The sequence below is a fragment of the Artemia sp. Qi Xiang Cuo genome, chromosome 11 (assembly GCF_049724085.1).
Source record: "Artemia sp. Qi Xiang Cuo chromosome 11, ASM4972408v1, whole genome shotgun sequence".
Taxonomy (NCBI): Eukaryota; Metazoa; Arthropoda; class Branchiopoda; order Anostraca; family Artemiidae; genus Artemia; species Artemia sp. Qi Xiang Cuo.
Window position 1 is genome coordinate 55,980,731 of NC_142804.1, and position 27,468 is coordinate 56,008,198.

A 27,468-nucleotide genomic window follows, 5' to 3' on the forward strand; every position below is an offset into this window, starting at 1 on the left:
ACAGGCAAACTAGCCAAAAATATGGGTCGACTCCAAACAAATTGCAACAGAAATGATTCTTATACTGTGTTGCAGAGAAAAAAATTTCAATAATATATCCAAAGTTGCACATTCTAGGTCAACGCAAAACTAGTTTTTTTTTCGCTTTTCATGTCAATTTTTCAGTTTTTTGTAAAAAAAATGAACTGTCGATACATGTTCGTTCTTCTGTATATGAAGTACCGTCCCGATGTAAAAAGAGGAACTGAGCTCGAAAATGAAAGCAAATTTGATGTACAATTTACCAGAAAAAAGTTTCATTGTCATCAATATGTGATTTTACCCTTCTCATCGTTGTGACCTCTTTTTCACCATACTATCAGAAGGCAACTATTCTGACATAAAATGATGAGCTGAGCCCAAAAACCAAATTAACCTGATTTACTGGCTACTACAAAACCCGTTTCATATTCATCAATATGCACTTTTTTAATTTCATTTGACATGTTCCTTTTAGCACTTATTGTCCACAATTCGTCGATTGTTGGTAAAAAAAAAATATGTGGGCTGATGAATTATGGTTGGCTCGTTTAGAAGACCGGTTCAGGCAGAGAAGGCAGCAACAACACTTTCATTACCTTCGTATGCAATAAATTATATCAACGTTTCGTCCCACGCTTTGTCCAAGTTATTTCTTGGATAAAGCTGTAAGTTAAAAGTCACAATTGAAAATTACCCCGAGTAATCATTTATTAAGCTCCATGTCTGGAAAGCTGGTCGCTGATTTTGTGTTTCGACGAAAACAACAGCAGTTCAAATTACTACAAAGCAGAATCAATGTGGATATTGCAAAAGACTAGACTCCACTCTCCTTTTTAAGAGGTTCATCAAGCTAGCAAAGAGGATCAAACTCACGGAATCTGAGTACTTCCAACACGAAATGTGTTCCAACTCGGCATTACTTTTTGACAGTTCTTGCATGCTCCGGTCTCCGAACAAGCCACAGTTTGCAAAAGCTATAGCACAGGCTTGCAATCTTGAGGAGCGCTATTCTCCCCCTCCCAAAGGCCTTCAATATATCATCGACGGTGGAGCTCTTCTGCAGAGAATTTCATGGGCCAAAAACAAACGTTACTCCAAAATCCTCGACCATTATGCTACTTACGTGATCCAAAAGTATTCATTAGCCACTATTGTGTTCGACAACTACGATGGCGGAGCTAGCATAAAGGATATGGACCAGTCGAAGAAAAGTCGTATACTCGGTCGTGAGATTTTCTTCACAGCAGATATGCAGCTGAAGGTAAAAAAGGATGAGTTCTTGTCCTGCAAGAAAAACAAGGCCAGGTTTATTTGTACGTTGGCTGTTTATATCCGATCAAAGGGCTTCGTTGTAGTCCAGGCACAAGATGATGCAGATGTCCCAATTGTGCAAGCTGCTGTTGATTCTTCCCGGTATTAAGATATTGCCGTCATTGGAGTTGATACTGATCTTTTGGCTCTATTGTGTTATCATGACGACCTATCAAGCAAGAAACTATTCTTTGCACCTGAGCGAAAGTCAAACAAAGCTGCCGAATATGGGATATTTACAAATTGAAAGAGAATCTGGGCCAAGAGACATGCCCTCTGATTCTGTTTGCTCACCCCATCTTAGGTTGTGACTCTACTTCACGGATCCAAAGTGTGGGAAAAGGTTTTGCTTTGAAGAAGCTGATGGCAGATGCCGATCTTCGTATATTAGCTGCAGTTTTCATGCTGAAGTCAGCTTCGATGGAGGAAGTAAGGGTTGCTGGAGAATACGCTCTGCTCATGATATATGGCTCATCAAAAGGGGAAATCTGAATAGACTTCACAGGGAAGTTTTAAAAAAGAAGGTGACTACCGCTAGCACGTTCCTCCACTCAGAACAGTTACCATCAACTTCTGATGCAGTTAAATTTCACAGTTACAGGGTTTACTATCAAATTCAGGTATGGATTGGAGATCCTGATTCTGAACTTAAAGCCAAGGAATGGAGTTGGAAAAATAAAGATGACTTGTTACATCCATTGACTACTGACGTCCCACCAGCCCCTCGTCTGCTTCTGAAAATTGTAAAGTGCTCTTGTCAACTGGAATGTAGCTCAACGAGATGTAGCTACTTTAAAAATTACTTAGCTTGTACTGCAGCTTATAAAACATGCAAAGGGACAGCATATTCTAACTCTCTAAGAAACGAAAGCAACAACGATGAGGAGAACCTCGAACCTTAGATATCTGAATCAAAAGAATAGGTTATGAATACTAGTCGGAGTTTGATTCTGTCTTTCAAATGTTCATGACGTTGATTCGATAATATTATAAGTTTTGAAGACTAGTCAGTGTGTTAGTAATAGTTTATTCTAAGAGGGATTTTAAATGATGGACGCTGAAAACTAGTTTTGTAGATGATTCTTCCTTTTTTGATATTTTTCATGTTTTAATAAACATCTTGCAATAACTCTTTTTAGGCCGACCTATCAGGTGATGGAGCCAGCGACGATCAGATTCAGGCTAACTAATTATTAGATTTCAATACCGACAATTTATCCAGCGAAAGATGGTCTGGCAAAAACAAGGGGGGGGGGGGTTCACGACGACGAGAAGCGTAAAAATCTCATATTGATGATTATGAAACTTATTTATATATATATATATACATATATATATATATATATATATATATATATATATATATATATATATATATATATATATATATATATATATATATATATATATATATATATATATATATATATATATATATATATATATATATATATATATATATATATATATATATATATATGCCGTACAGCAAATTTGACTCCATTTTCGCACTCATCTCGCCTTGTTACATTGGAATAATAATTCAGTTCAAGAAAAACGAACAACTACTGGAACTTATTTTTTTTTTTTTTTTTAGGAAAGTGAGAAAACTGACACGATACGCAAAAAAAAAAAAAAAATTGCGTCGACCTAGAATGTGCAACTTTGGATATGTTTTTCAGTTTTTCACTCTCTACAAAATGGTGTAAAAATCATTTCTGTTGCAATTTGTTTGGGGTCAAACTATAGTTTGCCTGTACTATGATGGCTGAAATTTTTTGCTGGGGAAGAAAACTGAAGATTGGACAATCCAGAATATTTTTATAGATGGCTGTTCCGATTACCAACTACGAAATTACTAATTTGAAACCCAGTAACATGAGGATTGTCAGTATTATTTCTTTCATTCATCCTTTTTATTAATATATCCTCGTTTCTTTGAACCTTAGGTTTTTTTATCTAACATAAAGTAGATTTTATGGTAAAATTCTACTTTTGGCTATCTTGGAAAGGGGTTGGGTTAGGAAAAGGAAACTTTCAGGGATGGATCTAGCCTGCATGCTAAGGTATGTCCTGGGAAGGTACTTTGAAGTACCTACCTCCACTCCTTCCCCCCTCTATATAATGGTTAGTTACTGCACATTACTAGTTGTTTTAGCTCATATTTCATCCTATATTACTGTCATAATTATAAATCACTGCTTACCTTACACAACTTCAGCTTTTAAACTTGTTCATTAAAATATAGGCTATTCCGAAATCCTATTTTCATTTAACAATCCATTTATCTTATTTACTGTATAGCTGACATTGCTTATCAAACCTGTTTGTGATGTCACAACTTTGCTTATCATAACCCCTATAACAGTAGCATGCAGGTGCCATGGGGTAGAAGGCAACTCTGTGTTGATAAGCCATTTAAACTTTATTAATTAGGGAAAGGATTTGACAAGAGACAGACCAGTAAAAAATCCTTTAAAAAAAAGCACTTTAGAAATATTTGAAAAAGCTTCTAAAGTAGAATTTTGAGTTTGGGGGGCAGGGTGATTTGAAAAACATCTTCCCATAATAAAATTGGTCCTCTGAAGTTGATTCTGATATTTTCAGCGCTCTGTCTATTAGTGCTTTAGAAATATTTAAAAAGCTTCTTAAGTAGAATCTTAGACATTTTTGAGTTTTGGGGAGGGGGATTTCAAAAACATCTTCCCATAACATAGCTTGTCTTCTAAAGTAAATTCTGATGTTTATAGCGCTCTATCAATTAGTGCTTTAGAAATATTTCAAAAAGTTTCTGAGGTAGAATTCCAGAAAACTTTTAGTTTGGGGCGGAAAGGGGGATTTTAAAAACCTCTTCCCTTCATGAGCGCATGGACCTATAAAAATAAAAAACATCTTCTCATAACATAATTTGTCCTCTAAAAACAATTTGGATTTTTTTACTGGTCTATCTCTTGTCAAATCCTTTCCCTAATTAATAAAGTTTAAATAGCTTATCAACACAGAGTTGCCTTCTACCCAATGGCACTTGCATGCTACTGTTAAAGGGGTTATGATAAGCAAAGTTGTGACATCACAAACAGGTTTGATAAGCAATGTCAGCTATATAGTAAATAAGTTAAATGGATCATTAAATGAAAATAGGATTTTGGAATATATTTTAATGAACAAGGTTAAAAGCTGAAGTTGTGTAAGGTAAGCAGGTATTTATAATTATGATAGTAATATAGGATGAAATGGAGCTAAAACAACTAGTAATGTGCAGTAACTTACCATTATATAGAAGGGTGGAGGAGTGGAGGTAGGTACTTCAAAGTACCTTCCCAGGGCATACCTTAGCATGTAGATCCATCTCTGAAAGTTTCATTTTCCTAACCCTACCCCTTTCTAAGATAGCCAAAAGTAACTAAAGTATAATTTTACTAATTTTATAACACATTCATGTTTTTAAAGATTGCAGTTCAACAACTTTTTGCTAACTCAGGTAGGCCTATTTGTTGTGCCAGGCAAATGAAACTTTCAGGAATGGATTTCCAGAATACAGTCCAAATTTGGGTTTATGAAAGCACATAAACCCAAAGGCACAAAACCCTCTCCAAGACACAGACTTTTTGTCAATCAATGAAATTTAGTTAATCTAGGTGTAAGCCTAGGATTCCAGCTATACATAAGGAAATATGTTAAAAAAAACAATTCTCACTTTGTAATATTCAGAATAATCCTAGTTAACACAGTAAAATATTTTGCAGTTCATATTATTGACTTACAGATAAAGTAAACATACCACTCAATGCCTTTTTTGTGCTCTTTCCAAATATAATAATCATTTTTGTTGCAAATGAATTTAACCCCCACTCCTATATATAACAATTCAGGGTATATATTGCAAATTAGGGGGGTAGGGGTAAAGTTTAGGTAAAGTTTTACCAAATCATATTATTGACTTACGAATAAAGTGAATATACCACTGGATGCTTTTTTTTATGCTCTTTCCAAATATAATAATCATATTTGTCAGAAATGAATTTTACACCCACTCCTATATACCAATTCAGGGTATATATTTGCACATTAGGGGGTTGGGGGTAAAGTTTAAACTTACCTCTCATTTACATAATAACTAAAATTTGGCATCCCCCCCCCCCTAATGTGTAAATATATACCCTTAATTGGTATATATAGGGGGGGTGGTAAAATTCATTTCCGACAAAAATGATTATTATATTTGGAAAGAGCATAAAAAAAGCATCAAGTGGTATGTTCACTTTATTTGTAAGTCAATAATATGATTTGGTATATATTTACCAAAGTTTATTTCTGATGCAAATGAGAGGTAAGTTTAAACTTTATTAGCTCCAGCTTTGATTTTCAAAATTAAACAAACAAGTGCACACACAAATAGTTTCCAAGGATTGCTTGTGCTTCTAGGGTGAGTTTTTATTCAGCACTATTTCTTGTAGCATATCCATTGATTAGGTAATTGTCTTTCAAACAGACACCAGATTAAATTCCAGGTACGAACTTGAGATTTAAGGACCTATCTATTTCAAGACACCTTGGTATAGCAAAGGATCAATATTTCTTGAGTCCTTATCATGGACAGGTGTTTATAAATTCTGAGGTTTTGTTTCCATGACATAGCTGCATTACTTGAAATGGCAGGTTCTGAAAATTTCTCAAGTTCCTAACTGTTAAATTTTGAATTAGCATCAAGGGCAATTAATGTGTTTCCTTATTTGTCATAAAACCACTAGAGGTGTAATAATTAGAAGCATACTAGGAGGTTTCTAATTACAAGACAGGGACCTATTTGAGGCATTGACAGAAGTGAATAGGAAAGAAACTACAATTGCAGGTCTCCCTAATCACCATCTCACTAGGGTAAATTTTTTGTTATTCACATTATTGACTTATAAATAAAGTAAACATGCCACTCGATGCCCTTTTTTATGCTCTTTCCAAATATAATAATCATTTTTGTTAGATATCAATTTTACCCTCACCCCTATATGTACCAAATCAGGGTATAAATTTGCACATTAGGGGGATAAAGATAAATTTTATTTCTGATGTAAATGAGAGGCAAGTTCAAACTTTCCCCCCACTCCCTAATGTGAAAATATATACCCTGAATCGGTATATATAGGGGTGGGGGTTAAAATTAATTTCTGACAAAAATGATTATTATATTTGGAAAGAGCATAAAAAAAGGCATCAAGTGCTATGTTTACTTTATTTGTAAGTCAATAATATGAATAATGAAAAATTTACCCTCAATAGTTATATCAATTATACCCTACCAGCTGGATTAATTTATCTCTACTAAATCTGTCTAAATTTTCTTAATAAGTATTTCATTAGTTTGAATATTTCACCCATATACATGGGTAACTATTTAAAGGCACAGACAGTTAATAGTAGAGACCTAATTATAATTGCTCTGAGTACCTACTGAGTACACACTTCTCAGTTGAGGCCTCCCCCAGGTCACTCAGCACATCCCCTGGTGGCAGATAGGGGAACGCCCTGCAGAAATGCAGGGTACCTCATGGGCAGTGAGGCGTGGACCAAGGGGGGACCCAGTCTCTGGGGGTCTTGAAACATAGCTGGCGCACCCTCGTCTGGGGGCCATAAATTCAGATGGAGGAGGAGGATGGCTCCTCTGATGTGCACTGGGCAAGGCCCATCAGCATATGGATCCATCCTGTCAGTCACAAACCTTCCCCCAGCAATGGGTTAAATTGCTGGTTTTGTAGTATGCCAAAAGGGCACACTATCAGTAATAGATACAGTTGGCCCCTGCTAGGGACAGAGAAAGTGGCTTACTGCTGTCCCTAAGCCAGCCAAGAAACCCAATCTTTAATTTTAATGATGAATATGAATAAGAGATCAAATATGAGAACCAGTGCTACTGCATCCAGGTAACCAATAATAATGCATTAAGAGCTATCACGTCCAGGGCAGCTGACAATTTGATGACTGTGAATTGTGTGAATATATCTATGTTGACAACTCCAACCCTGGAGGCCATGGTTTCTCCAAAAATAACTATGTCAATAGGTACCCTCAATGCTAGAACCCTTGCTAAACAAGGAAAAATAGATCTACTGCTAAGAGAGATAAAACGGTACAGCTGGGACGTTATTGGTCTAGCCAAAACCCATCTTCCAGTCACTGGTGAAGAGAAACATGGAGATGTCACCCTTCTACTCTCAGGATGTAGAAAATCCTTGATCACCATAACCCCCCTCATGGAACAGATCATCATGATCCACCTGAAAGGTTCACCCACCAACCTCACAATCATCCAAGTATACACTCCAGATTCCAGCAGAGATGATGAAGAGTCTGAAAACTTCCATCTCAAGCTTCAAAGTCTAGTTGATTCTGTCCCTAAAAAGGATACAATCTTTGTCATTGGTCACTTCAATGCCATTGTTGGAAACAACCACACAAGACACAAAGATGTAATGGGCAAATTTGGATATAGAAAAATGAACAGAAGAGAAGAATGCACACCTTATCAAACTCTGTAGAGACAGCAATTTAGTCATTACAAACACACTGTTCAAGCATAGACCTTGCTGTAAGACATCCTGGACCTCACCAGATGGAAAAACTAAAAACTTAATAGACTACATCCTTGTGTCTAGATGATGGAAAACGTCCATCCTAGACACAGTCACGCTAGCTGGTGGCGACTTTGACAGCAACCACTTGCTTGTCATGTCTAGGTTCAAAACAAGACTTTAAAAAGTATCAAAGTTGTCTAAGAAAACCCCCAAATTTTGATTACATCTCCTGAAAGACAAGAACACACATATAACCTACATCACCACTCTATTTGAAAAAAATTTTCAGAGCTCATGTTAAGCTCTCCAACTATCCTGTCTAAGGAAGATATTGACAACCTGGTGACTAGCAGCACAAATATCATATGTGATGTCACTCATTCCACACTGGGTACCCAAAAAACCAATTGGAAACCATGGATAACAGACAAGATCATCTCCCTCTGCAACAAAAAGCACCAACTCACAAACAAGCAAGATAAAGAAAGTAGGGACCAATACAAGTAACTCAAACAGGCTGTAGAGAAAACCATCAGACGTGCTCATTGCGCTTTTATTAAAGAAAAGTGCAATCAATGTGAATTGGCCTTCAAGAAAGGAGACCCCACTTCATGTATAGAAGAGTGCAGGAATTGGCCAATAAGAAGGACATCAAAGCGTGTTCCCTTCTCAACAAACATGGAAACCAAATACAATCCAAAGATGGAATCCACTCTCAATGGAAAAACCATTTTAAAAATAAACTGAATATGGCCATACACCCAGACCCAACAATTCTTGACAGCTTCCCAGTAACCTCTACAGACCCAAGTCCTCCCCTTCTTTGCTCTGAAATAAAAGCAGCTATCAGAGACTTGAGAACAAACAAAGCTGCCAGCCCTGGTAGAATCTAGCCTGAGCTACTGAAAGTAAACTGCAAACCACTCCTTGACCTTTACCACAAAATTGCCACAGCTGCTTGGGAAAAACGTCAATAAAATAAGCCCTGGTAGAATATAGCCTGAACTACTGAAAGTAAACTGCAAACCACTCCTTGACCTTTACCACAAAATTGCCACAGCTGCTTGGGAAAAACGTCATTTCCCCTCACTCTGGTGTGAAGCCACAATAAACCCCTGCATAAGAAAGGCTTTAAAGCTGTCTGTAACAACTACTGCCCAATAAGTCTTACCAGCCATGCTGCAAAAATCCTCACAAGAGTCATGCTTGGGCGTATACAAGCCATTTCCTCAATGGTCATTCCAGAATACCAAGCCTGCTTCCAACCTAATAAATCAACAATTTATCTGATTGATCAGATAAAGTATAGCAAACTTGGCTGCAGCATCTACCACCTTTTCATAGACTTTAAACAAGCTTTCGATTTCATATGGAGAGAAGGTCTATGGCACATCCTTCTTCACTATGGCATCCCATCCAACCTGATCTTGCTGATCCAAGACATGTATAAGAAGTTCAAAAGCTGCATCATGACTAGAGAAGGACTTACTGAGAGCTTCAAAACCTCTACTGGAGTGCTTCAAGGTTGCCTACTATCACTGAAGCTGTTCAGTCTCTTCCTATCTGCAGCCCTTTCACTCACAGATAACCCGCCCGGTGCCCTTGTTGGAGGAGTGGTGATAGACAAACTAGCATATGCTGATGATATAGACCTAATAGCCGAGTCCCTTCAAGATCTACAATCCCAGGCTAACAGCGTTCACTTGTCTACCAACCTCTTCGTGATGGCCATCAACACCTCAAAAACAAAAGCCATGCACTGCTTACGCAAGCTCAATTCACAGGTAAATCTAAGCCTTCATCTTGGTGGAGATACCATTGAGTGGGTGGAAGACTTCACCAACCTTGGGAGCTTACTTACTTCTGATAACAACCAACTCAAAGACATAAAGAGACGCCTGACACTTGCAAACTCTAGTTTTAAAGCTCTGATGCCCTTCCGGAGGAATAAGAACTTAACAACAATTCTCAAAACAAGACTCTTCTACTCCCTCATTATTGCAATCGCCATCTATGCCTGTGAATCCTGGACGATTAAAACAGACGATCAATGTCGCCTAGCTGCCTTTTAAACCAAATCCCTACAACGCATTGCTGGTATCACCTACCACAACAGAATCTCCAACTCCAAGCTTCTCCATAATCTGAAAGTCAAATTCACAATACTGGACAAAATAAAACTACAACAACTCAAATGGCTTGGACATACCCAATGCATGGCTAGCACTCGTCCCTCAAGATAGCCTTCGATGGACAAGTACAGGGTTCTCGCCCCAGAGGTCACCCTCCAAAGAGATAGAAAGAAAATTTCTCACCCTACAACCTGCCACAACTCTTCCGCCTGGCCGACAACAGAAGCACCTACAGGAGGCATATCAATGAACTGGTTAAAGAAGAGGCCCCAAAACTACCTTCAAGGACGGGTGGGACATAAGTCAAGTCAGTAAGTCAATTATAGTTGCTAATTTTTAGCTTGACTCTAATCTTGGAAAATAGGCTGCTGTTCAATCTTGAACAAAGGATCTTAAATTGAAGTATCTCAATCATTGACCTGTGTTGTGAAAAAGAGTGGTCATATTTAAATATGCTTGGCTATAAGATTTTAGTCAGCCAATCCCAAACATCTCCATCAGGTCCAAGATTAAGAACTTGCAGTCCTTGTTTAGGGAAGTTACATTTTAGTCAAAACATTTGTCCAAGATCACACATTGTCCATGTACTGGGGTTTTTACCCTAAGTCCTCTTTTATGTAGTAGATATATTCCAGCCACTTTCGTGCACTATCTCTCCTACCATTCATAGTCGTCAAACTGACATCTGCAATAGTTTTTACCTTCTACCTAATGGCCGTCATAGATGAATTATACAAAGTTTCTAACTGCAATCCAAATAAAAACTAAGTTCACATTCCTTTTCACTATCTTTCCCAAGAGAACTGTCTCAGTTATCATCAACATTTACTGTTTGAGCCTTTTTAGTTTCATTTTCACCCTCAGTGTTGTCTGCTCACCAAATCTCTTCACAGCCTGCTTCTTTGTTTTTCTTGCTTTTGTTGATTCAATTTTTCCTTTGTCTTCCTTGTAGCAAAGGCAGCTTCAATCTTGACTTTCACTGATGTATCAGTGAGCACTTTTGTTCTGCCGTCCTTTCTTCCTTGAAGCATTTTGTTTTCTTGGTGGCGCTGGGGTGTGGTTGTACTTGATCAGGTACAACCAACAGGGCTTACTGAAAGCATTGGGTAAGAGGATGGCTGTGCAGGTAGGGATGGGGATGGAGTTAGGATGTTTTCAAATCCTGCCCCCCTCCCCTGTTATGGGCACCCATGACTTCAGGGTAGAAGCTTTTTATTCCAGCTTATTTTTAGAACAACATTAGGAGTCAATTTGAAATAATTGATCTGTTCAGTTCTGTACAGCTTGGTATTCTGAAAAGGTTATCAGTATGGGTTAGCAGGGGTTATGAGACAGGTGATTCCTCACAACAGGGCACTTTCTTGGGCATTGCATTAATTTATAGGGGGCCCTGAACCCTTCAAAATGTACAACTGTTTCATTACTCCTATAGGACAACTTTTTGTTTTATTTGTTTATTATCAGGTTGTTCAGCTCAACAAAGGATTGGGTCATTCATTTTAGACAACTAGTGAACCCTAATGTGTTAAAAAACTTTTACAAAGATTTAAAGTAGAGCAAACAAATATAGACTAGAATTAAATCAAGGTATGCAAAAGAAGATGGTGACAAACTTTTGTCGAAAAAGTAAAAACTTTGAGTATTTTTGATAAAGTGTCTATACATACCCTGCATCAGAATACTGAGAAAAAAAGAATAGCAATAATAAAAACTTTATCTTTTGACAAGATAATATAAGAAATACATAATGGTTTGATATAGTTCGTTATAAATGGGGGCTGTAAGTTTCATTGGATATAGCTGAAACCTAGTAAAGAACAAACCACGGCACATAGTAACTATAAGTTAAAATAATACAAGCATCTTTTGGAAAGTTGCTTATCTGGGGTGTGGTGTCATTCTGAGGATTGTCTCTTACTTTTCTAACTAAGAAAAAGTCATAGGCTATTTCCTGTTTGTAATCCAGGTTACAGCTGTACTACATAAAAGATTGATCATAAATGGTGATTTGAGATGGGATTTGAGAAAGACTGATCAAACCAAAATGATGCAGTCAACAATGATTGTGGCAGTGGTGTGCTGCTGGTATTTTTTTCCTGCTGCTGCCAATCTTCCCTTATTGGCATGGTGCCAGGGTCTAGTTGTATAATAGAAATCTCAAAACAGAAATATAAAATATAAGGCAGCATCATTCTTCCAGGACGGGGTGGCGTCTCCCCCCCTCCCTTATGGGCTCCCATGAACTTAACCACTCTTCCCAGGAGTTTGAAATGTACCACTGTATTAGTGCATGGTTAGGTCAGTAAATATTTAGTTTTCAACAGTATTTAGCTAGGATGAAAGTGAACACATCACTTGATGCCACCTTTTTTATGCTCTTTCATAATTCAATAATTGTTTCTGAGGGAAAATACATTTTGAACCCTAAATGGGCGCCAAAAGGTAAAAAATTTAACCAAAAGCTTAAAAACATGTTTTTAAAAAACTGTCTGGTGAGAAAAATTCTTATTTGTATTTGATTTATGAATGCGGCTATTATTTTCCTTAGTCTTAATAGTAAAAATTTATTTTTAAAACAAATTTACAGTAATTTTAAAAAGAGTCAGAAACCCCTCAAAATGACATCTCAGTAAAACTGATGCCATTTTGTGGGGTTTCTGGCTCTTTAAAAAAAAATTAAATTTTGTTTTCATAATAACATTTTACTGTTAAGACAAGTGAAAATTTATCATTCCTATTCCTAAATCAGCTATAAATGGCAATTTTTATCAACTAGCCAGTTTGTTTTTTTTGTTTTTTTTTAATATATTTTTAAACTTTTGGTTACTATGAGGCGCGTCCAAGATTTTTCTTGGGGGGTGTTTTTTGTTGTTGTTTTTTTTTTTAGGGGGGGGGGGTTGTTCAAAAAGGAACTTTACAAAACGAACAAAAAATCTTCCCCCTCCCCAAGAAAAAGGACCCAAACTATGCAAATTCCAAAATGCTTGGATATAATTTAATACTTTTTCTTTAAAAAGTTTTTTTTTCGATCTTGCCTCCCTGTGGGAAGATCACCACAGTTGACTAATATATTATATATATATATATATATATATATATATATATATATATATATATATATATATATATATATATATATATATATATATATATATATATATATATATATATATATATATATATATATATATATTACATATATAATACTTTTTTCATTTTATGTTCTATATATGAACAAATCTCGTCAACTGTGAATTAAACTTTGTGGTTCGTTTTTGAAATTGAACACAAAGAATTAGTGAACCCCAGCTTGGAGTTGTTGCAGGTTTCAGATTCAACACATCTTGGTTGAAAACCAAAGTTAACATGGTGGCTGAAAACGGTTTATAGCAGATTCGGGTTAAACCCAAGGTTTTGAAAATGTATGATGCAGAGCTCGGTTCAACCCGCGGTGAAATAAGGCTCAGATTTAATGCACAATCGCAATTTATGCTATTTTGATTATCTTTGTGTTAGCGTCTTTCTTTTTACTGTTAGTTTTAACAGTTTTGCATGATTGTCTTTTTGTTTTGTTTTTTATTTGTATCTTTGATGTTTTATTTCTCTTCTTTCTTTTTAGCTCGGCTATTTCAAAGCAATTTGGTATAGTAGGCAAACAATAAATTATTATTTGTGAGTTTTTGATGATTTAATCAAAAAATGCTACATTTCAAACTCAATCGGAAAAGCTCAATAATGATAAAAGTACAACCGACGGACCTAGAATGAGATATCATAGAACTAATAAAATCTTCATTTGTCACTTTTTTTTACAGGTTAAATATAATTATCAAAACAATGCAAAAATAGATCAACTGTCGCTATTTTTCTTTAAGTAGGCTACTTAGTCATTAATTAGACAACAAAGGACTTAAGAACTTGGCAATATGATGCAAGAGAATTTCAATCCTAAAATTAGTGCCTGGAGCAGATCTTCGATATCTAAATCGTTTTCTTAGGAGAACTCAGTAGTTCTGGCAAGGATGGAATTGAGTAATTGGTAGTGATGTCAATTTGGATTGCTGTTTACAATTTTTTCTTAGTGGTTTTTATTGCACTTCACCTTGTTGTAGGTGGCATTGTAAGCTCGTTGAAATTTTTAGTATAGAAAAAGACAATATCTTGGGGAAATTTTAATCCAAATTTCTTTTATTAATCAAGTCTAACTGAAATTATAAATGATATATATATATATATATATATATATATATATATATATATATATATATATATATATATATATATATATATATATATATATATATATATATATATATATATATATATATATATATATATATATATATATATATATATATATATATATATATATATATATATATATATATAATATGATTCAATGTTTATTGAATTAAGCACCCTGTTCAATGTTAATGAAATAATTTAAAGTTGGCCATCTTATTACTCTGGATTACGTATGCTAATTAGCTCCAAAATGAAATATTGAAGGATATATGGTTAAGGAGCTGAATTACTGATAATAGTAGCGCTGATGTTTGGAGCCTAGAGGCCATTCTTAATAGCTTTTGGCGAAACAGCGTTTAAATCATTTATTAAATTTTAGGTCTTACCTTGGCTGCTGCAAAGACTTCGAATATAAATATTTATTGTTTTATTTCAATTCGTCCTTACCTTCATCATGGATATAACTTTTATGGCTTTTGATAACATACTCTTAGAAAATAAAATAAAAATAACACCAGATTAAATTAAACTTTAAATTTTCCCTTTCAGAAGTTTAATGTACTTTAAATAAATATCAGATTTATTGGATTTAATTAAACTGAAATGGTATATTTTATCTAAATTCTTAAAATATAAACTCTTATTAGACTAATTAGTGGTTTTGATGCACTTTACCTTGCTGTAGGTGGAATTTGTAAGCCCATTGAAATGTTTTAGTGCAGCAAAATAAAAAATATTGTGGGGAAGCCTAAAGCGAGACTTCTTTTGTTTATTAAGTTTAGCTGCAGTTATAAATAAAATCAAAATAATCTTGAATGAAATTTTTTATTGATGGATAAATGGAACCTTGTCTGAATCTTGGAGATATGCTTATAGAAATCAAAATAGAACCAAATTAAGTTTTTAATTTTCACTTTAAATTTTTATTAGATTTGATAGATTTTAAGTTCTTATTTAGATTTTTTAAGTTAAAGTCTTATTAGATTAATTTTCCTTTTGTGGTTTTTAATGCACTTCGCCCTGTTGTAGGAGGCATTTGTAAACTTGTCGAAACTTTGACATATAGAAAAAGAAAATATCTTGAAAAAAATCTAAATTATCTTGAATCTAATTTCTAATCGATGGTTGAAACTTAAGTTAACTGTTAAGAATTTGATAACTTAAAAAAAAATTAATAAAATAAGAGTAGGATAATATATTTAGATATGTTAAATAAATTGTAACTAATATAAAAAATGAACATTTTAGCATCCTCTAAAAAGCTTAACTGCCTTTGACACTAGGCAGAAAAACCACACAACGGGTATCCCTCTGCATGGGATATTTTCAGTCCACCCTAGCCTTTTATAACATGCTCGCCGTAGTAACAGAACCATTATTCCAAACTTTAAAAAAAAATTTAGAAATCTCTAAGATTTTTTTTTAATCTGCTCTGATATTTCTTATTTGAAATGCCAAATGTCTTTGACTTAAAATGCATTTTAATATTAAGTTTTATTGATGAGAATCGGTTAATGTCTTAAGCTGAGAAATAGCAAAGGGTACCAAAAGTGCAGACTGTCTGACATTTATGGAAGAGGGCAGGAGGGGGTATTAAGGGATTTTCTGGGGGTGCGCTGAAATCAATTATTGCAAAAAAATTCTTAGGGGAGGGGATTCGCCTCTTATTGAAGTTTATTGACAGTGTACCCACTAGCTCAGAGATCTTTTAAAGACATCAAGTTTGTGGAACTACATAAACCGGTCTTTTTGGTGTTTAAAAACGGTGTTTAACAACATCAAATGGTATTTTGGTGTTTAACAACGCACTAGTTATACCAATTTTAGTTATTCCGGAAATCGGCCAAATAATCAGTTCGGTTTTCTTTGATTCCCAAGAGTAAGTGACAGCGTACTGACAGATTTTACCCCCTAAAACATAAAGCTTATCAAGTCTTAGAGTAGTGCGACTTCTTGAATTGATGTCTATCGAGAGGAGGCTTTCTATAAGATAATGAAGTAGTTTTAGTATCACTAAGCGAGTGCAATAGAAACAATAGAGGATTCTTTCCTCGAAAAAAATAAGAGCGTATTTTAAAGATTACTTCACTTCAGTCGAAGTATTTTTGGGGGGGAAGTTCAGACGGAGTTTAATATATGAAATGTAAATTGATATTCTAGTTACCACTTACTGTTATTTCTCGTCACGCAACCTATTGGAATATTATTCATCATGAAAAATAAAGGCTAATAAGTCGAGTCAGTAGGTTAAGGAGAAATTGTCCCCCTCCCCCAAAAAAAGTTAAAATAATCTTCTTTGCGTGGTTAGGGGTGTAACAAAAATATCGTGGGGGAAGGGTTGGAAATATGCTTTGGCATTAAAATGCTTCATTTCATGTGCAAAACGGCTCTTTCAAGTTTTTTTTTTGGGGGGGGGGCCTTGTGGCTATTGCGGCCCACTTAAACTGTCTCTGGTTGTAATTATGAATTATAATCCGACATTATTGTAGTTTTTATGATTTATCATAAATTTTCCTCTTTGTTAATATTTTTCAACCACCTCTCCATTTTTATGTAAATGTCATTTACTTATTCCTTCATTTATTAATAGCTACTGTTGTTTTATTTGTGTTTTGATAAATTAGTGTTATTCTCTTTTTTTTCAGTTGGCTTTTATTGTCGGTGTCTATGGGGGGATCTATCTAGCACAGAATTACGAGGTATGTTTCATTTATTTTTACTTTTAATAGTTGTTTTGTTGTTGTTGTTTTTTTTCCCCTTAAAGAAATCTTCCAATGGGGTGACCGCTTTTTGATTGTTATCAGTACGGGACAGAATTCATTCTTTAGCCTCTAAGGAAAAATATTTGGTTCCCGCACAACCTCTGAACATTTTTACTTAAATAAAAAACCAAGCCTTATTTTGTGCTGTCCTTACGCGAAAATGGGTGGAGTGGTAAATTTAATCTACTGCAATGTAATTAAGAAAATTAATTAATATGTTTTTCCAGCAAATTGGAATGAATAAGAGATATATATTGTTTTATTGTTGAGCAGCTGAAGGAGAGAAGTATCTCTGGTTTTTGATTCGTGTAATGCTTTTAAGCTGGATCTGACACGACTCAAATTTAATTTGGCAGCCGGATTTCTCGTCGTTCAATGAAAAAAGATCTTGTGGCGAATGTCATGAGGCGAAAAATCTGTTTCGGATGCGAGTTGGAAATTTCAAATTTAAGTATATATGGTATGAGGGACGAAATAAGCCTTTGTGGTCTGAGTCCAGACTCGGTCTGGTGAGTTCGCTCATAATAATCTATGATGTCTGCTTTGTGTGGCACTTCTAAGATAAGTTCTGACGGAATTAAAATGTTGCTTTGACAGCCGGATTTTAGGTCGTCCAATGAAAAAATTCTTTGTGGCGAATATTCGGATCGCTTCTGTTTGGTATACGAATCGAGAGTTTCGTTTTAAGTATCTGTAATGTATGCTTTGTGTATTATTTTTAAGCTCGGTTCTAACACGAGTAAAATTTCGCTTCGGTAGACGGATTTCTCATTGTCCATTAAAAAAGGTCTTCTTGTGATGAATATTCGGTTTCTTCCGTTTCCGGAACGAAATGAACATTGTGTTTCGAAGTATCTAGGGTAAGTGTTTCGTTTAGTAGTTTCAATCTAAATTTTGATAGGTTTTTACGTCGCTTCAGTGCGGCAGCTGGGTTTCATGACTTTCACGTCGTCCAGTGAAAAAAGTTCTTCTTGTGGTGAATCTTCCGGTTCAATTTGGTTACAGTTAAGAATGGAAAATCTTTTTTAAATATCTACTTTCTTTTTTAAGAACATAGAAGTGTTGGAACTTTTTAAGAAATGTTTTATTTCAAGTATATATGTTCTTTATGTATCAGTTTTGAGCTAGGTTTTGATAGGCGTCAAGTTTCGCTTTGGCAGCCGGATTTCATGCTAACGAAAAAAGTACCTTGTTATGGCGAACATTCGGTTCGCTTCTGTTTGGGATCTGAGTTGAAAATTTCGCTTCTAAGCATTCACGGTATGTGCTTTGTGTAGCAGTTTGAAGCTGGGTTCTAACAGGCGTCAAATGTCACTTCAGCAAGGCATCTGGGTTTCACCTTGTCCAACGCAAAAAAGGTCTTCGTGTACGTGAATATTCAGTCTGTTTCTGTTTTGGATGTGAGTTGAAAATTTTGTTTTTCTTGGTGGCAGAATTTTCTCTCAAATTTATGAAGGCTTGTCGTTCGGAGTCCAAAAAATGGGATAGCACAGTAGCCATGTTATTTGCAGTTTTCATGGTCTAGTGAAATCTGTCGGCAGATTTTGTCAGAAAATGCTAGTACTTCCACTATCCCAAAATTTGTTGGCAGCTTTTGGAATTGTGTCGAGTTCTGCTACTGGCCGTTTTGGAACTTTTTGTATACCTGCTTGTCGTTTATAAATTTATTCAGATCCATTCATAAAAGCTTACTTTTTCATAAAAGCATCCCATTCATACAAAGTTTTAGGCTTGGTTTTAGGTTTTTACGTTATTCTATACTTTTTTAAAGAGAATATTCAAGTTGTTCCTCAATGTGGGGAATGGGCTTCCCCAATCCACCAAGTGATGATGATGATGTATGATGTAGAAAGGAGAATAGCCAAGGCCCATGGTATTTTTTTAAGAGTTAAAAAAAAAATGGGAAAATAGGAAGATAAAGCGGGTCTTCCCTGAATGGGGTGAGTAGAAGTGATAAGAGTGGATCTAAGGAAATTTGTATTTCATAGGAGGAGGTAAAGAGTGAAAATTTGAATAAATTGGTGTGACGAAGAAGTGTGCGTAGCTGTGTTGACCTAAGGCGGCTTGATGCTGCAATGAGTTCTTAGTAGTTGGAGTAATTTCAAATCCAAGAATTCTTAGGCGTCCCTCTCAATTCTTCACCCTGAATTCTTTCGATATAAAATAACTGGTTTTATTTACACTTCCTATGTGGTCTTTCAATATCTAGTAATTCTAATAATGCTTTCAAAATTTAATAATGGCACTATATATTAAGATGTGTCGATCCTGCAAGTTCCGATTTACAAAAACCTAGTGAATAAGGTTACTATGTGAATTAAGTGAATTAAGGGTACTATAACAAAATTTATGTCTAGAATAGGGTATTAGATTAAATTGATTATAAAAATCACCTTTATATGAACGTAAAAACTAAAAATTAGGTTTTTGAGGTTGAGGTTTGATTTTGAGGAGGTGAATTCGTTTTTACATATAAAGAGGTACAGCAACAAAATTAATGCCTAGAATAGGGTACTAGATCACGGTGATTACGAAAATCATCTTTATTTGAACGCCAAATTAAAACTTTCATTTAAATATTCCATTACTGTTAAACCACGCTTAATTTGTAAGAAACCGGTCTTAAAATGTAGAATGACAACTATCACCCAGTCGTTTTTCCATATAAAGGCGTACAACAACAAAATTTATTTCTAGGTATTGGGTATCATTGTGATTATGAAAATCATCTTTATTTTAATGTAAAACTAAAAATTATGTTTATTATCACCGTGATAAACATAAAAATTATATGTTTATTGGCAGCTGGAAACTACTATCCCCGACGTATTTGATAGTTTTCAGAAGGGAAGATATGATATCCGCAGATCCGACATTTTGGGCGGGTCTGTCGTCAGATTTGGTCATTGAGCAGGTCCTTATGCGCTTGCAGAAAACTTACGATGGTCTTCCAAGGGGAAGTGACATGAATGATTTGCAGAGGCTAACTTGGTTACTTTCAGCTCCAACTTGTAGTGCAATTGATTTGTCGAAGCAAAGTCTTGCTGAAGTCCAATACGAGACAGGCCAACATCATAATGAATTTATAGAGTAGAGGATTGAACACGATAACCATGACACTAGAAAGTTTGTTTGCTTTCTTGCTGAGATTACCCCTTTCGCAGAAGACCCGATCTTGCGAAACATTACTTTTGGAGTTACGGCTGATGAGAAAGTCAGCGTCGACACAGCTAGATCCATCAGACAAGAAATTATGGATAGCATGACAGGGGAAAACGTCAACACGTAGAAATTCAAGAAAAGTTGGTGGCCATAACGCTTGACAATAAAGGTGTACCAGTTATTAATGGACAGTCAGTTGCCGTTGATCCAGTATTGATGTTTCAGCGCCTGGTGACAACTGCTGGAAATAGCGATAATAATTTGGAGTCATACTTTGAGTATGAATTGTGCTCGCAGCCTCCGTCACCTTTTGAAGCAAACGGACTTCCACAATTAGCCGATCAGCTTACCCTCACCGATGCGATGTGGCGTTTAGTTGCAGAGCAGCAGCCAAAAACTGAAGTACGTTGCCAAAAGTACGTTGCACGGAAATACGGGTTGCAAAGGACGTCGGTGGTTTTCGACGGATACAACCAAGCACCTTCAATCAAAGACATCGCCCATTTGAGACGGAAAGGGTCACGATCGTATCCGCAAATCAATTTTGACAGGAATATGGTCTGTTCTACAAAGAAAGAAGTGTTCCTAAGCAACTTCAAGAATAAAAAGGCAATCATAGTCATGATCAGTGAGTACCTGACCAAAGCTGGGTGTCAGGTATACCAGGCAGATGACGCTGATCTTCTCATCGTTCTAACTGCAGTTCGATCTGCTTCTTTTATGCTTACTGCCCTGGTTGAAAACGACAAAGATCTGCTTTACTCATGTGTTATTACGCACAGACAGGTAGCCAAGCGATCTGATTGTACTCTGAGCCTCGAGCTGGAATCTCAAAGAATAGAATTTGGGATATAAATGCAACGAAACTCAAACTTGGATCTCGTATATGTAGCACAATCCTGTATGCCCATGCCTTCCTTGGGTGTGATTCGATTTCTCGTATCTATGGCATTGGAAATTTTTACTCATATACTCAAATCTATGACACTAATGGAATATTTAAATGACATTTTTAATTTTACGTTCAAATAAAGGTGATTTTCATAATCACCGTGACTTTTTACACTTTAGACATCAATGTTGTTGTTGCACGCCTATATATGAAACACGAAATTCACCCCCTCAAAATCAACCTCAACCTAAAAAAAAAACATATTTGTGAAACAGATGGATGAGCCAACTTTGCATATTTGGAATCAGCGAATTTTTTTGAGTCGGGTAGTCAAAGAATCTTTTCTCTTGCAATTAGTTTTCCCGGTTAGGCCCTTTTTTCACACACTTTCTGGGCTATATATATATATATATATATATATATATATATATATATATATATATATATATATATATATATATATATATCCGGTCTCTTCTTATTGTTCTTACAACTGTTTGTAATTTTGCAACTGAGTGTGTAATAGGTTATCTATCTCCGTGTGTATGTAAAAGTGTGGTATCTGCGTCAGTTGCTTCTAAAAGAGTGCGTACCACTGTGACTAATATAAATAATTGCTTAGACGACGCGGCCTTTCCATTCATAATTGAAACAAAAATCCACTAACGGTAAAATATTTTAATAGAGTGAAGACTAAATAAAAAACTTTCTAGCACAAAAAGTAATAATAAAAATTCGAATATTACGGCTTGACATCCGGAAGCCTTTATCAACGGGAAAAATATAAACAGAAAAAAAAACTAGCTAAAATAAAACATCAAAAATCTAAGGAAACGCAAATACGCTATACAAAAAAATAAGTGTAAAGCGTTTTTGCGTATTCTTTGTGTTTCCGTGAGTTGTCTAAACTAAATTTTTTGCTTGTATTTTTTTCACCATTGATAAAGGCTTCCAGATGTGAAGCCGAGACATTCAGATTTATATTATTATTTTTTATATTAAACAGCTTTTTTTTACCGTCTTGAAAAATTTTACCCGTATTAATAGCTTTTCGTCTCAATTGCTATGACAAATATCACATAAATTTGAATCACTGTGCTGGTAGAATACCGGAATAGATGGCATAGTGTGCTGCCTAAGAATAGATGGCACTTGTATGTATCCGATCGAGGCATATTTCGATCTGATATTTATTTCGAGCTTAAGGTAAAGGATGCAGCACTAGACCCTGTAGTTCAAAACAGCGGTGCTGATCTCTGTTTCATGGCCGTTCAGCCAGGATGTGCAATGAGGGGAAGGGGGCCAGCCATCCTGTGCTTTTGCATAATCTTCCTGTTTACCTTCCACAGATTTCTCCACGTACACATTTAAAGGAATAAAGGAATTTCGACCTTACCCATCAAAAAAGAACAATTTCAAGATTTGACAGTTTCTCCCACAATCCATACATTTTCTGAATCGTCCAATTATCTTTGCATTTTTTTTAATGTAAGCCTATCTCGGGGAATAAATTACTCCCTAATGGCATGTTTTACCTTTGGAAACCACTGTGTTTGACCATGAACCAATTCTGATAGTTAGTTTCTATTGAATTATTTATTCTTAATATTTTTATCAAAAAAACTAAATGTCTTTTGGCTTTTTACTAACTGGATCCTTTTGAAATTTGTAAATTACATATGTATATTTCTCTTCTAAATTACATATGTATATTTCTCTTCTAAATTACATATGTATATTTCTCTTCTAAATTACATATGTATATTTCTCTTCTAGATCCCGAAAGTGGATGATCCGAGAGCAATGTGGAAGAAGATTACAAACTTTATGGAATCCTACAAAAAAGAAAAGGAATAGAATTATTTATTTATAGGGTTAATTTTGTAAGCTGCCAATATCCCTGTTTTGTATCTTTATTTTGAACGTCAGTTAACTAAAGAGTAGCTATTTTATAGCCAGTTTATATTCACACACTTTATATACACTGAAAATTTTATCTACAGCAAAAGGTGACTCATATACTACAGGAAATTGCCGAATGCCTAAAATTGTGTTTCAAAGCCAATTTACCTTTCTTAGACCTAATTTGTTCGAACGGACGTACGTATCTATACTGAAAGTCTTCTCGACACAGCCAAAGAAAAGATTCCTGTATACCACCTCTTATACTTCTGTAGGCCGCCAAAAATTGGGCTCTAGAGCCGATTTACGTGTCTTAGACCAAATTTATTCGTAAGGACGTACGTATCTATACTGAAAGTCTTCTCGACAGCCAAAGAAAATAGTCCTGTATACCGCCTGTATACCTGTCTTAGACCTAATTTGTTCGTACGGACGTACGTATCTATACTGACAGTTTTCTCGACAACCAAAGAAAAGATTCCTGTATACCATCTCTTATACTTCTGTAGGCTGCCAAAAATTGGGCTCTAGAGCCAATTTACCCGTCTTAGACGTAATTTGTTCGTACGGACGTACGTATCTATACTGAAAGTTTTATCGACAGCCAAAGAAAAGATTCCTGTATACCACCTTTTATACTTTTGTAGACTGCAAAAAATTGGGCCCTAGAGCCAATTTACCCATTCTAATGCCTAGTAAATAGAACAACCATTTCACCTTTAAAATCAATAATGATAACGATTTTTTTCCATCTTTAGTTGTAACACATTTCATTCCTTTAATCATGTATTCCGTTCCAATCTCTAAATCTTTTTTCTTAGTATTTTGATTATATTTATTTTCCATTTTTATTTCGCTTAAAACTTTCTCCATGTATTAGTAAATAATTTTATTAAACAAATTTCCAAATCGAAAATAATTTATATACTACCATTCCATTAATATGCATAGGGAAATTGATGGAAAAACCGATCGATACGAAGGGAAAAGTATTCAAATGATAGGTGCAGGATTTTTCGGAAAAGCACAGATAACATGTACTTTCTTGCCAGGTATCCTCCTTTCTCTTGTTCGCTTAATATAGAGCATGACTCGTATCGTGCAAAAACTGAGCAATTTCTAAGCAACCACCAAATCTCGAAATTTCGCGTACTTAACAATTCACATGGTTTCCACTTTCAGAAATGCTTGATGATTTTTACTCGACGAAACAAAAAAATCTGATCAGTACCATAGGGAAACTAGAAAACATTCCCAGCCCAAAAACTGATCGGCACAATGAGAAAAGCCGCTCAGTTTTCTCATTCGGTTCTTGAGCGTTTCCCCATGCGTTTGAAAGGGCTATAAATCAGCCTACTTTCGAGCGAATTTGTACAAGCTTTTTGTAAATCTAGATCGTTTGTCGACAGTTACAGTGAAATCTCCGGTATTATATGCTTTCAAGAATGGTACGTTGGAGTTAATTTTGCCTGTTATAGATTAGTAAAAGAGTTTCCTTTATAGTCGATTTGTATGTACAGATTTTACAAACACTGAAAATATTGTCGACTCCTGTATGCCCTCTCCCGTACTACCACAGACTTCCAAAAATCGTGCTTTGAACCGAATTTGCTTAATCTGAGCTAGCCTGCTGATGAGAAATTTGCCCAGGCTTTCGATGAATTGAAATATCATTATCACCAAAAGTGACGACTCTGACGCTGCCGGAAATTGCTGATAATTCAGCTACAAAGCCAATTCAACTGCCTTGGAGCCAATCTGCGCGTGCATATTTTAAAGTTCTGAAAATCTTATTCACGGCTAAAGGGAACACTCCTGTATGCCACCTCCTAAGACTGCCAGAAGCTGCGCGTTAGAGCCAATTTATACAGACCTATATTAGCGATAGTGAAAATTCCTGACTGACTTCCTCTTTTTGAAGATCCATAAAAAAATTTATTTTAAAGTCAATTTACCTCCTGTATATCAGCCAATTAATTTACTATAAGGCCAACTTGTGCGTAAATAGTCTATGTACATTAAAAGCCTTATTAACAGCTAAAGGGAAGACTTGTTTACTGCTATAGACTGCCAAAAAAGGGGTTTTTAAGCCAATTGCCTTAGAGCCATTTTATACGCATAGATTATATACACTGAAATCTTATTGACATCTAAGGGAAGACCCCTTTATGTCATCGTATGTACTCTAGTAGACTGCCCAAAACTACTTTCCCTTGTTCTAAATATATGTGTCATCATTTTCCTTACAACCACGTGAGCTCAAACCAATTTGTAAAGAACTTCTTTCTTTGTAGTCATTTTTTTTCTTTTTTTTTGTAGGTCAATACGCAAATGCACGTATCTCAAAATTGACAGGAAAAAACTGTCTTAAATTGACAAAAGAAAAATATACCTCTAATATGATGGTTTATTCAAGTTAAAACATAAAAGGCTATCATTCTTGTCGATTGACCACTCTTAGAAGTTTTAAAACATGTAGTAGAGCCCAGGGTCATAGCCAGGATTTTTGTTCAGGGGGAAAGGGCTACGTAAAAACTTTAAAAATATATCAGAAATTTGTTTATATGCATTTTTGTTACGTTTTTACGAGTCGGACAAAATTTCAGAAGCGGGGGGGGAGGTATGGCCTTGGTAGAGCGCCCTTTTAAAACACGCTTTCAACACGTGATTTCTAATCATTGATTATGTGCTTAGTATTGTTCAATTAAAACATGTTTAGTAATTAAATATCATGAGTGTAAGGACAAGTTGCCAAATCACAGAATTTAAAGAATATTCTTTTGTAAACGTACAAGTTAGAGGACAATCAATTTTTAGAGTTGAGTATTTTCTGATAACGATAAAATATTCCTTTAGAAACCTACTCTTCGAACTCTTTCGATTTTTTCTGTCTTTACTATTTTAACTACGGATATGTATAGTTATTACGTATTTCTTCCTGTTGTACTAATTCCTGACAAAAGTATTCGAAGTTATATAGAAAGAAGCCTTTTAATTCTTATAAACTTAATAAATAATACAAGCAAAGCTTTTGAACAATCAAGAAAGACCTTCACATACAAGAGATCAAAAATAAAACAATCAAAAGAACAAAGATGAAAATTTTGTACTGAAAATGGACAATGCAAAAACACAAACCACTTTAGTCACTAGAAATACAGCTCTTACTTACAGAACTCGATAATAATCGGCCAAGCGTTTTTTACTCTCCTTCACAATAAGATGCATTTAAAAAATGAACTGATCAGCAGTGGTGGTTCTAGGCCTGGAAGGGGGGCGTCTGCCCCTTCCCCCAGTTTCATTACATTAAATTCCTTTTATCTTGTATTTTTACACTCCTATGGTACCCCCCCCCCGGATTATGAGGTCTAAAAACGCTACTGATCAGGTTTTGTTGCAGCTTGCCACGGAGAAACGTCAATGCAACCGCAAATTCGTGTTTTTGGGGTAATTAGCTTTAAATAAGGACGTTGCTTCACACAACTTAAGTGATTTCTGCCTGAAAAAAAGTTGGCAGTGTATGAGGACTATACTGCTTAGACTTAGCTGGTTTTTACGTCAAGTTAGTAAGATAGGGCCCTAGTTTGCAGCCAATAATTTATGAGACCATTCTGGCTAATCATGCCAAAACGAAAGAATCGTAATGAGAGAAACGATGATAATAACAGCCAGTGAAAAATTGAAGAGAACTATACAAATATTTCGATCGAGCTTTCCGCTCGACCGTCTTTAGTGCAGAATAGTAAAAAATAAATAAATATAGAAGTCCAAAGGATAATACAAAACCAAACCTTAAAACAAACATTGAAACTAAAATAAAAAGACCCTTCCCTAGCAAGGATAACTCAACGTTACACTTTCATCGTTGCTTGGAAAGGATATTCCTATTTTAGTTTCCGTGTTTGTTTTAAGGTTTGGTTTTTGTAATATACTTTGGACTATCTTTATTTTTTTTATTATTCTGCACTGAAGACGGTCAAGCGGGGGTCTCGACCGAAATATTTCGTAATTCTCTTCAATTTTTCACTTGCTGTTATTATCCTCATTTCTCTCTTCTTTACGATTCTTTCGTTTTGGCTATTTTACAGCATATATCCAAGGGCTTGACAGGGGGACAAATATAAAAATCTCGAGTTTAAGAGGAAGTAGTAAAAAGTGTCTTGACGATAAAGGTGAAAGGAGATGAAAAATGGAAAAGGAGTCAGATGTCAAAAAGACGCTATAAAATACTTTCAGTTTTGAACATTGTTAATTTAAAGGATAGAGGGGAATGGACTTATACATCAATTCAACATGAACATCAAACATGGAAAAATGTATGTAACTTGATTTAAATTTTAGCAATTATCCTCTCACAGGTAAGGGACATTATACCTCATTGAATAGTCCAACTTCGGGTATAGTACAATCTAAAATTGTCCGATTCTCTTTTATAAACAACCTTTTTCTAATAACTTCCCACCACTCCGTTA

The 27,468-nt window shown here is 35.3% G+C and overlaps 1 protein-coding gene across 3 annotated transcripts; it reads left to right on the plus strand.

The window, feature by feature from the left end:
- The first annotated feature begins 3,144 nt into the window (after positions 1-3,144).
- On the plus strand, positions 3,145-23,053 carry LOC148947155 (uncharacterized). Of its 3 annotated transcripts, none has more exons than XM_089097292.1 (3): positions 3,145-3,219; positions 16,924-16,977; positions 22,871-23,053. In XM_089097292.1, the coding sequence occupies exons 1-3, from the start codon at positions 3,160-3,162 to the stop codon at positions 22,949-22,951; spliced, it is 195 nt and encodes a 64-aa protein (XP_088953418.1). In that variant the 5' UTR covers positions 3,145-3,159; the 3' UTR covers positions 22,952-23,053. The 3 variants fall into 3 exon arrangements, with proteins under 3 accessions (XP_088953418.1, XP_088953416.1, XP_088953417.1); XM_089097290.1 differs by lacking the exon at positions 3,145-3,219 and adding an exon at positions 14,070-14,153; XM_089097291.1 differs by lacking the exon at positions 3,145-3,219 and adding an exon at positions 14,072-14,141.
- Positions 23,054-27,468: the final 4,415 nt, after the last annotated feature.